An 11062-nucleotide genomic window follows, 5' to 3' on the forward strand; every position below is an offset into this window, starting at 1 on the left:
ACATATGGACTTGTGTGTTTGAGATCTGTGATGCTTCCCCTGGGCCTTATAAAGGATTCCTCCAGCTCCAGCTTTTGTTTTGTCATGAAGTGAAACATTGTTATTTTGAAAGTTAAACTGTTCCAGTGTGTTCCCCTGTAATTTATTATAATTGTTTTCATTTAAGCCTGTGAGATCAGAAAACAGTAATTTATCTGTCTTGTAGTTAGACTTTTCCTCCTTTTCCCTCCTAATGCAGCTACAATTTAAGTTCTGTGTTTGTTTTGACTAAACATTCTTAGCTCCAGAATTAAATTGTAGTGTCTTTTAAGGCCTCAATTGACATAAAGTAGCTGTAATTCGTAGAATTTTAGAACCATTGATGGGTTTGGGTTGGAAAGAACATTAAAAATCAGTTCATTCCAATTCTTGCCATGGGCAGGGACACCTTCCACTATCCCAGGTTGCTCCAAGCTCTGTCCAGCCTGTCTTGGGCACTTCCAGGGATCCAGGGGCAGTCACAGCTTCTCTGGGCACCCTCTGCCAGTGCCTGCCCATCCCCACAGGGAAGAATTTCCCCCCAATCTCCCATCTAACCCTGCCCTCTCAGTTTGAAGCCATTCCCCTTTGTTTTGTCCCTCCATGCCCTTGTAAAAAGTTTCTCCCTATCTTGGAGTCTCCCTTCAGTTACTACAGGGAAGATGTTTTTAATTAACTAACTAATTAAAAAATTAATAACACAGTACTCAGAGAGCAAATGTATTGATCCAGAGCCCTTTCTGGGGGGTGTCTTTTAAAATGATCCTGTCTTTGGCTCCCCCCATGCTGCTGCTCTGCTGGCTGATTGCCCAGGCATGGTGCTAATGAACTTTAATGCCAGGAGAGCACAGGGCAGGGAATTACCAAAGGCAAAGTGCCAAATCCCATCCCCTGGCATCTCCTCCTTGCAGGGCAATGCTCAGCATGGTGCTGGGAGCTCCAGCTGTGTTAGCAGCTGGGAGAGAAGGTCCTGATGGATTTTTAACTTCTGGGAGTGCTGAAGACTGAGCAGCTGGTCTAACATCTCGTAGGTCTTTTGGAAAACTCTGTTTTATGGACAGGTTGCAGGAAAGGCTGATACATTTATTGTCTTTTACCATCACTCCTGCAGAAGCCCCAACTCTCATCTCTACCCTGTAATGATGTGTTCCATAGGTCTGAGCGCCTAGAGTGGGGTGACCTCAGAGCCCAGCTTGTGCTCAGGCTCCTGGCGTGGGGGATAATACCAGAGCGCCTCGGACACTCCTTTTGCAGCCGCCCTGGCGGATTTTGGTCACCCCACGCCTCTGCGAGCCCTTCCCGCCGGGCGGAACCTTCGTGCAGCAGCCGCCGCGTCTCCCCGGAGCCGGCGTGGCGTACCGCCCGCCCATGGGGGGCGGCTTTGGCCGCGTACCGCGGCGGGCCGGGGCGGCGGCGGGGCCGGGATGTTCACGGCGGCTGCCGAGAGCTTCCTCAGGCAGGCCAGGTGCGACGGGGGGACAGGGACAGCGCCACGGACCCCTCGGGCCGGGCGGGGGTGCTGGCGGGAGCGGGGGGCCGGGCGGAGGGGTGGGCGGTGTGTACCGACCCTCCAGCCCGGAGCTTCCCGGGAGGCTCCGGCGTGCGGGCCCGGGCTCCTGACAGCCCGACTGCCTCGGCAGGGAGATCCAGGAGGAGGAGCTGCGGAGGTTCGCCGCCCGGGTGTCCGCCCTGCTGCAGGGCCCCGAGCCGGGCCCCGAGGCCGTGGATGGGCTGCAGAGGCTGCACCTCACCGTGGCCGCCACCAAGTACCCCCGCAAGTGAGTGAGTGAGTGCCCCTGTGCGTCCCCGTGTTCGATAATGCAAAGCGTTACCTGCCCAACCAAAAAGAAAGGTTAGGGCTTTAAAATAACACTCTGCCTTGAAATCCCTAAGTTCCCTTTTAAGGCAAAGCCCCTCTTTGCCTTTCACCCCCTTGCTAAGCTGAGTGCCCATCTCCTTTTGCAGCAGGATTAACAAGTGTTGGTGTCACTGAGTGCACTCAGAAATGGAGGTGATGGGTGGCATTAGTCACTGTCAAGGGGATCATCCCAAAGCCAAAACTATGCAGGAAATAAACATCTGCATCTTTTCTTGCCTTGCAGTGGTGTTTACTGTGACTCTTGCAGGCTCGATGGCAAGTTTGTGGAGCAGTTGCAGACAGTGTTGTGCTCACCCAAAAGTCCTGAGCAGATTCAGGTGTTATGTGCTGCCATCCTGAGAGAGATGTCACCTTGCAACGATCTTATCCTCTCCTGTGATGAGATTCAAGATACAAAGCTCTTGAGCCTGGTATCCTCCGTCCTTCTGGCTCAGGTAAATGACCTGTCAAATCAGAGATCTTCCCTTGTCAATATGGATTTGCTTTTTGATTGTTCCCTGCTCCTGAGCTCCTCCCTGAGCTCAAGGAGAGTGAAAATCAATTGCAAGTATTCAGGAAAAATCAGAGGTATTTCAATGTTCATTTAAAGGATCTCATTATTCTGCTTTGCATGGATAAAAAAATAGCAAATTTTTGTGTATAGTACTTAACTACAAAAAATGCTTAAAATTATCGTGTTTAGACACTGAGGTCCTGGAAGCAAAAAAGAGCCCTTTAGAGCTGGCTGCTGGAATAGATTTCAAATCAGGGTTGCTTGAACCTGGGAAAGATTTAAGATATTCTTCTTATGATATTGGCTTTCATGTTCACATATAAAAAACATACACAGAACCTACAAAACATGTAAAACTGTAAATGCAAATGACACTTCAAAGGTCCAGATTCTCCATGAGAGAAGTAAACATGAGAATCTCCCTGTTTTGAGTGCTGCCTGGGAACAAGCTAGAAACTTCTCTTTTCCCTCTCCTTCTTTTACTTGTATTGTGCCTGTTCAAGGTAAAATATTTTTGTGAAACTTCTCATTCTGAGTTTCACTGTGTGCTTAGAAATGTCTCCAATGTTTCTGACATTCACCCGAGTCTACTTAACTAAAGGAAATGCAACAGAAACTAGCAGTGTGTTACTTATGTGCTGCCTCACAGAGCTCCTCTCTCCCATATCCAGCCTTGAGCCTGTCCTGCAGTTCCACTGTGTAAAAACACTCATAAGCAGCCCCACAGTTGGGGATCTGTGAATTCAAATTGCAGAAAATCTCTGTAAAATGTGGTAAAATCCCCTGTGCTGTCAGTTCTTTTGGGGTTCGACTTTGGTATTGATGCCTGGTGAAGGAGATTGGTCTCTAGTAGTGGTAGATTGTTTATCTTTTCCTCTGCTTTATTTTTCAGGGAAATAAGGGTGAAGTGGCAGCTGTGGGGCAGCGTGTTGTGCAGGTCCTTGAAAGAAGACTGCCCGAGGGTCAGAGTGCTCGGTTCCTTCTTCCTGTCCTGGCAAATGTCATCAGCCTTTCCCCAGAATCCCTAACAGAAGGTAAATCTATAGGAAGGGCTGAGGTTGCCACCTGCCTGTGGTCTGGGTAGTGATCAGAAGGCTCTCAGCTGGAAGCTGCTGTTAAAAGTGACATTTCTGCTACGAGGAAAGGGAACTTACTGGGTGAGATGTATTCCACCACACAGAACTGGGACTGGGCCTTCCAGCCAAATCCTGGCCATGATTTGTATAACAGGATCATGTGCTCTAGCTGAGGTCTCCAGATGCAGCAGGAGTGTGAAACTGTAGTTATCCTGAAGAGCATCAAGCCAAGAGAGAGAGAGAAACAGAGATGTGCCTGTGCATCTGGTCAAGAGAGCAGCAGGAGCAACTAGAGGTGCTCTTCATCAGAGAGGCAGCACTGGGTGGGTAGTGGTGAGTTAACCTAGGAGAGCATTCCAGGTTTAAAATGCTGGGGAGTTGTGAGCAAGAGTTTCTGGGAGTTTCCTGTGAGGTTTGTGTTCTTTGTGCATTGTGCCAGAGAAGCTTTGGGGAGGATGTTGGGCTGGGTGCATGGGCTGGCAGAGCAGGAAGGATCACCTGCCCCAGCTTCTGTGAGTTCCCAGTGAGGGAGCTGTGCCTTTGGCTGCAGAGCTGAAGCCAGACACTGCCTGAATAATGTGACAGTGTTTTTGTACATTCCTCCTAACAGCAGCTGTGGATGGAGACAAAGGAACAAATATCTTTTGGGTGCTCTGGTAGCAGAGTCCTTGGTTCCAGCACTCACTCCCTGGCTGAGGTAGTATGAGGAGTATAGAACATCCACCTTGGGGTACCAATTTCTTTTTGGATTGCTGGGTCAGAAAGTGATCCAGGCTGGAGAAAAAGCACAGCAGTTGAGGGTTAACAGGGACATGTTGCAGAGGCTGCTTCTCTTCCCCATCTAGCAATGACCCTGTCACTTCCCTTGTACAGAACAGACCAATGTTGTCAGTAAAAAGCTGGCTGACTGGCTGAGGTATGCAAGCCTTCAGCAAGGAATGGCTCAACCTTCTGGAGGCTTCTTCTCCAGTCCCAGAACCAAACAGGTGAGTGCTGAGTTGCCATGGTGACCTCACAAGAGCATTTGTTAGTCTGTTACCGGCTGGTTTGGATTCCCAGAATCACCTTCTTTTGGAAAACAGTAGCCTAGAAGTGCTGCTGTTCTTCAGCATTTTTTGTGGGACATGTGGTTGAGACACAGAGGAAAGAAAGTAGGGGGATTTACAGCTCTGAGATTTAGGAGTTCAGCTGTAGACCCAGGGCTTTGATCCTTGAAGCAGTTTTTAGAGAAGAGTCTTTTAGTGACCCTGTACCTCAGAGTTAAAGGTGCTAATGAGACCAGTGTCAAAGAAGCAAAGTTGAGTGTTTCAGCTGGGGAGAAGGATCCAGCACAGCTGGCTTTTCTCTCTCTGCTTACCTGCCCTCCTGCAGGACCCCAAACAAGGGCTGCTTGTCTCCATGGGCTCAGTGGGGTTTTCCCTGGGGCTCTGACCTGCTGCATCTTCTCTCTCAGCCTGCTCCTATCACAGAGGTGGATGGTGCTGTTGCCACAAACTTCTTCACAGTGCTCTCAGTGGCTCAGCACTACACACAGGACCAGTGGCTCAACGTGCAGACTTTCTCCATGCTGAGAAACTGGCTGCTGTGCTATGGGGGCAAGGAGCTGGACACCTTTAATCCAGGTAGGGATTGAAGGTTTGCAGGCCACTGTGGTCTGCAGCCCCCAGAGGGCTGTGTGCTCTCAGATGTCTCATGAGGTGGCTGCACCAGCAACCCAACAATCTCCTCTCTTTCAAACTGATTAGGTATTAGGAAGAAATTATTCCTTGTGAGGGTGGTGAGGCTCTGGCACAAGTTGCCCAGAGAAACTGTGTCTGCCCCATCCCTGGAAGTGCTCAAGGCTGGATTGGACAGGGCTTGGAGCAAGCTGGGATAGTGGAAGGTGTCCCTGCCCATGACAGTGGCTTTGGAACTGGATGAGCTTTAAGGTTCCTTCCAGCCCAAACCATCCTCTCATTCTAAGTGACAGGAATATGGGCAAGAGTTCAGAGATCTTGGACTAGGAGCAGGGGAGGTTATGGAAGGAATATCACTAAACCTCCTGACTGATACTTATTGATACTTCCTTGGGGAATTACTTCTTGGGGTGAGTCTCCTGTTTTCAGACAAAGCCCCATGGATTCCTAGGAGAGAAAGCCTGGGTGATGGGAGACAGCATCTCCTAAATATTCTTGTAACATTCCCTTCTCCCTCAGCCTCCTGTTCTTCACTCTGCCCCTGGAGACAATCAACTGCCTTTCAGTTGCTGGGCTGCTGCGTGGGTGCCATGGCCTGTGACGAGCTGACACGTGTGATGTTGCTTGTGTAGGTGCCACAGCAGGAGGGGACAGGTGTGTGACAGCCGTGGTCCCTGCTCCAGCCACGTCTGGCCAGCTGCTCCCGCCCAGGGAGCACCTGCGGGACAAAGCCTTCGAGTACTGCCAGCGCCTCGCGGAGCAGAGCACCCGCCGTGAGTCCTGCTGTGAGCCCTCCTGGGGGAAAAATACTGCTGCATCTTTGGGCTGGGATCTCACTCCCTGCAATCCACTGCTGGCTGCTAGGGATAGGGCCTGCTAAAGCTGGGGGGCAAGACATTGACCAGCCCTGAGCTGGGCTGTCGGGAAGGATTTGGAGGCAACAGTCATGTTCTGCTTCCTTGATTTGCAGGGGAGGCTGTGAAACTTGGTTCTCATTGGCCTGAATTTAGGATCTGTGTGTGTTCCTGCCTGTTCTGAAGCCAGGGTTAGTGCTCAAACTGACAGCCTCATGTTCCTTTGTGGGCTCAAAGTTTAACTTGGACTCATTTATCTGGCAGGACCCCTGAAGAAAGATGATGGAGACCTACAAAAAGCTGTAAGTACACAGAGATGGGGCTCAAGCTCTGGGAGTTGTGGTGTTCCCCATTCCAATCTTCACTTCTGCTCTCCTGCAGTGTCTCATTGAGGCAGTGAAAATCGTGGACATCATCTGCAAACAGGATTCCTCCTACATGTGCCGTGCTGTCTCCTTCCTGAAAGTCCTGCACAGCAGGATCTGTGGGGATGCCACTTATGCCAGGGCACTGCTGCCCATTGCCCAGTTCTTCCTGAACTACAGTAAGTCTTCAGCTCCCACCCCCTCCTCCATGATCCAGTCTTGCCTATTCCTGTACAGCCTTTTGTCCTGGCAGTTTGCTGCCTGCCAGAGTTGGTAATTCCACCTTGCCTGTGCTCTGGTATGGATGATCTCACCCCAGGAGCTGGGGTGTCCCCTGCTCTTTAGAGGAACATAACCCAGATCTCTCTTAGCCCCTGGAGCCCTGGCTGGGCTGTGCTCAGCACAGTTCTGTGTCCTCCCAGACAAACTGGCAGCTGTGGACTCGGATGCCATCTGCAAACACCTCTTCACTGATATCCCAGCTCAGCTCTTCCACAACCCATCACTGGCCTTTGAATTTGTCCAGTTCTGCAAAGACAACAGCCAGCTCTTCACTGACTCCTCCAGCATATTCAGGCAGAGCTTCCCAAATCTCTTCAAGGTACAGCAAGTTGGAGCAGCAGAGGGGAGAGCCTCCTTCGTGTCCCCTTCTGTGCCTTAGAACCTCATTTTTGCACCCCAGAGCCCTCCATGTGCCTTCATGGCAGTGCTAGGGAGAGCACAGGCAAGAAGGACTGTTACAAAACAAGTGTGATTTTGAAGGTGAGGAAGATTCTGGGTGTGTTCAGCACTGCCAGGAGGGAAGAGTGTGGGTTGGCAGGACTGTAGAGGGCTGGGGAGCACAGTGAACACAGGACACAGTACTTGTTTCTGGAAAAGTTTAGTAAGCTGCAGCATGCCAGCTACTGAACCAGCTGCCAGGGGCCTGTGTTGAGCTTCTAACAGGCTCCTGGGTTTTGACCAAACCCTCAGACTTTCCTGGTTTTGCTTTTCAGAAGTGACTTTCCCTTCCCCATCCCATCTGGTCACAGTGTGGAGTTGTCTGGGCGTGTGATGGAGTAGCAGGGATAGTGCAGCAGTTTGTGCTTGTTCCTTGCAGTTCCTGGCATGGAACAGCCCACCTCTGATCTCTGAGTTTGTGGACCTTCTCCCATTCCTGCTGGATCCAGGCACAACCATTGAGATCTTCCATTTGCTGCTTGACCTGCCCTGTTTGACAGCAGCTCTGGACATCCAGCTGAGGTAATGCACCTTCCCTTCCTTTCACTTGTTAATCAGCATCTTAACACTGACCTAAGCCCAGTGCACACTTCTGAGCCTCAGCTGGCATCACTGCAGTCAGGTTAACACAAGGCTGCACAGATGTCAGCCCAGTTTTCTTAGTAATGTGTTGTACATGGGAAGAGAAGGTGCCCAGCTCTCACATTTCACTACTGGACTGTCTTTGGGGCTCAGGGAGCTGTTGCCATTTCCCTCTCCCTATCCAGTTCCAAATCATTGTCATATGTTTGAGGCTTCCATGAGCTACCACCATAATACAGACCTGAAATACCTATTCTTCCTTTCCTGCTCTTAGCCCTGGTTTTGGCTTTGTTCTCCTGGAGGCACACAGAATTTTCTCCCTGAGATCTTAGGAGCTGTGAGTTTCCATGAAGATGGAGTAGGAGTGGAACTGGCTGTATCTCTGCTCTTCCTTGTCCTTCTGACATTACAGCTCTTTCTGGAGTGCTTATAAAAGAGAGTCATCTTGGAGGCAGCTGTTGGTGGGCTTGGATGACTGAGGGATAGAGTGCCATTTTTCCGTTTCTCAGGTGTGACACAGAAGCAAGTCTCGAACTGTTGCCTGAATATGGGGGCTTGAGCTCATCAGGTTGGCTCTCTGTCTTCCAGAGAGCCTGGATTAGACCTGGATTGCTGTTCAGTGTTCAGGATCCCAGCTCTGCCCTGGCCCATTGTCACAGTGCAGCATATTCTGTGTGTTCCCTGCTAGGGCAGCTGCTCTTCCTGCCTCTGAGAAGGCTGGGGCTGATCCAGCTGGGAAACCAGCCACTTGTCTGGAGGCCTTCCACCATCCCCTCTACAAGAGCATGTTCCAGTATCTCCTCCGCAGCAGGTCTGCTCCCGAGGATGCTCCAGACAGGTAGGAGCCTGCCTGGAGTGTGCTTCAGCCATCTAGCTCTGGGAGGTAGCACTGGGATTACTGGGAAAGGCACAGCTGCTCTGAGGTGGATTTCTCTTCCCTCTGTCAGCTTTGCCAGTGCTCAAAACCTTGTGGGCAATAGGGAAGGGCAACTGGGAACAAACCTTCAGCAGTAACTCTTCTGTTGCCCACAGTCTGGTTCCACTTCGGCAGCTGCTGGGATCCCTGGCTGGCAGCCCCAGGGTGGTGCAGTGTGCAGAGACCGTGCCTGTCTTACTGGAGCTCTTTTTCAGGGTGGTGGCAGAGGTAGGTCCTTTTGGGGAATTTCAGTTCCCAGTTGTGCTGGAGGGATCTCTTGTTATGTGAAGAGCAGTTGTAGAAGCAAAACTGGGAAGATACTGCAGCTCTGAGAGAGGAGAGGGTGGGATTGGTACTGGCATGAACCAGCACTGAGCTGGCCATTTGATCCAGAGAAACAGAAGAGCTCTGTGGAGCAGTGTCAGGTGGATTCTGTGCTCTCAGCCAGCTGCAAAGGAGAGAGTTGAGAGCACAGTGAATGCCTGATACCTGCTTTGTGCATTGCTCCCTTCCTAGATCAGTTTCTCTGCCAGCTGTCTCACCTGGCTGGTTATTTTGGGGTTTGACTGCTGGATGTCTCTGGTACTGCTGAAACAAGGGCTGGCTTTCAGTTTGCAGATGGCTCTCTGATAAACCAGCTGGTGGTGCTGCTGCTGCAGAGGAGTGACCAGCTCTATGAGATCCCAGCGTTTAAAGAGGATGTGTACAGGTGAGATGAGACAGGAGGCACAGCCCAGCTCCCAGCCCTTCCTCCTGGCAGCCCAGGAGGCTTATCAGTTTTGGCCCAGTCCCCACTGTGATATACCTTTGAAGGGTGCAAAATGGAGGCTGCACCTTCATCCTGGCTGGGAACATCCTGAGGATACAGCCCTGTGCCAGTGGCTGGGTGCTGCCAGCCCCTCCTGGCCTTGGGCATCACCACCTTGTCCTGCTCTGAGCTGTGCCCTTGTCTCTGCTCCAGGGTGCTGGGCTCAAACTTGGCAATGCTCTGTGGGCTGCGCCCTGCGCTCGTGGTGGAGCTGTCCACGGAGATCCTGGAGTTCTCGGGAGCAGTCAGCAACATCCAGAGCAAGGAGGCCATCTTCACCCATATGGTGAGCAGGGCTGGGCTGCCACAGGCTGCTCCAGCTGCACTCTCCTCCTCTCTGCTAGCATTAGCTCACCTGATTTTCTGTTCCCTAAAAATGATTCAGTTCCCTTTCCCTGTGCTCCCTTCTGGCCTGGCACCAGGCGTGGGCCATCGGCGAGTTCCTGTCGGTGTCCCACGACAAGCGCTGCACGGTGGAGCAGATCACTCGCTTCTTCGAGACCCTCGAGGCTGTGCTCTTTGAGATCACCCAGCTGCGGCCACAGGCCAGCACCCCCAGCTGTGCCCCCCGTGCCATCAGTGTCCTCATGGCCACCTTGACCAAGTTGGCAGCCCGCAGCCAGGACTTGATCCCCAGGTGACTGCAAAAGGGTGCAAAGGTTTGAAACGTGCAGATCTCAAGGGTCTGAATGTGGGTTTGCTGGTGTTAATTAATAATTGAGTCTGGCAGCTGAAAAAGGACGGAGGTGGGCTGTGGAAGGGCACAGTTTGGAGGAATGGGATTCATCTGCTAACTAATGCTCTGTCACCTGCTCTAGTCTGTTGGAGTTTACAGATTGAAGTAGTGACCTGGCTGGGTGAAAAGGTCCTGCCAGCTGATATCTCTGTCCTTCTCTCCTGCAGGGTGTCCATGTTCCTGTCCAAGATGAGGACATTTGTGCAGAGCCCTGCTGTCACCTCTGTTTACTGCGAGGAAGACCTTGAGGAGATCCTTATACGTGCAACTGAGCTCATGAACCTGCTGAAAATGCCCAGTGTGGCTCAGTTTGTGTTCACCCCACCTGTGGCCAGCACACGGTTTCAGAGGGAGGTGAATGACTCCCTCCCTTTGGCCCTGAGGATGGTCACCCAGCTCCTGGAGCCTGCTCCAGGCTCCATGCCAGTGTGAGGGCAGGAGGTTTCTGGAGTAATTCACTGGACACTGCTGACACTCAAGGCTGAGGCCCTGATCTTAACTGGAAAAGAGGAACAAATGATTGTGAATGGAACAGAGAACAGGAATAAGGAGAGCTGAGGCTGCTCTTCTGGTCTAAGGCTGTTTGTATTTCTGTGTCCTACTGCCTGTTGCTTTTTTATCTCCTAAGCTTGTCTTATCCCTTCCTGGTGAGTGTGCATTGAAAATCCTGGTGGATTTGTGCAAATGTTGCAGGAGAGTGAATGGTGCATTAATACCCTGCCAGCACACGCTGTCCCTTTAGAGATGTACTTGTTCCCTCCCTTCCTCTCCTTGTTTCCCCTCCCCTTGCTCTCACTACACCTGCACATGCTGCTTCTCTTGCCTCTCCTTGCAGCAGATCAGGCAAAGGCCTGTGTGAGCTGGAGGAAGCAGCACTGACTCCATCACATCTGGGAGCCTTCAGTGCTCTTGTGTCTCACCACTGGAGTGAACATGGAG

At 51.5% G+C, this 11062-nt stretch overlaps 1 protein-coding gene across 3 annotated transcripts; it reads left to right on the forward strand.

The window, feature by feature from the left end:
- The first annotated feature begins 1384 nt into the window (after positions 1–1384).
- AP5Z1 (adaptor related protein complex 5 subunit zeta 1) lies at positions 1385–10700 on the forward strand. Of its 3 annotated transcripts, none has more exons than XM_050980058.1 (17): positions 1385–1483; positions 1659–1796; positions 2121–2331; positions 3283–3424; positions 4340–4452; positions 4920–5088; positions 5775–5915; positions 6261–6298; positions 6378–6540; positions 6784–6962; positions 7461–7603; positions 8352–8501; positions 8696–8807; positions 9191–9288; positions 9541–9673; positions 9810–10024; positions 10291–10700. In XM_050980058.1, exons 1-17 carry the CDS (start codon positions 1443–1445, stop codon positions 10553–10555), a joined length of 2451 nt encoding a protein of 816 aa, XP_050836015.1. In that variant the 5' UTR covers positions 1385–1442; the 3' UTR covers positions 10556–10700. The 3 variants fall into 3 exon arrangements, with proteins under 3 accessions (XP_050836015.1, XP_050836016.1, XP_018771405.2); XM_050980059.1 differs by having other exon boundaries at positions 1401–1483; positions 2145–2331; XM_018915860.3 differs by lacking the exons at positions 1385–1483; positions 1659–1796; positions 2121–2331; positions 3283–3424 and adding an exon at positions 3431–3789.
- Positions 10701–11062: the final 362 nt, after the last annotated feature.

This window comes from Serinus canaria, chromosome 14 (genome assembly GCF_022539315.1).
Source record: "Serinus canaria isolate serCan28SL12 chromosome 14, serCan2020, whole genome shotgun sequence".
In the NCBI taxonomy this organism is placed as follows: domain Eukaryota; kingdom Metazoa; phylum Chordata; class Aves; order Passeriformes; family Fringillidae; genus Serinus; species Serinus canaria.

Excerpts from the sequence above, each read along its gene's own strand:
- AP5Z1 (XM_050980058.1), top strand. The coding sequence starts at position 1,443 with ATGTTCACGGCGGCTGCCGAGAGCTTCCTCAGGCAGGCCAG. Across the intron at positions 5,916-6,260 it reads CGCGGAGCAGAGCACCCGCC|GACCCCTGAAGAAAGATGAT; the intron begins GTGAGTCCTGCT and ends TTTATCTGGCAG. Across the intron at positions 8,502-8,695 it reads CCCGAGGATGCTCCAGACAG|TCTGGTTCCACTTCGGCAGC; the intron begins GTAGGAGCCTGC and ends TGTTGCCCACAG.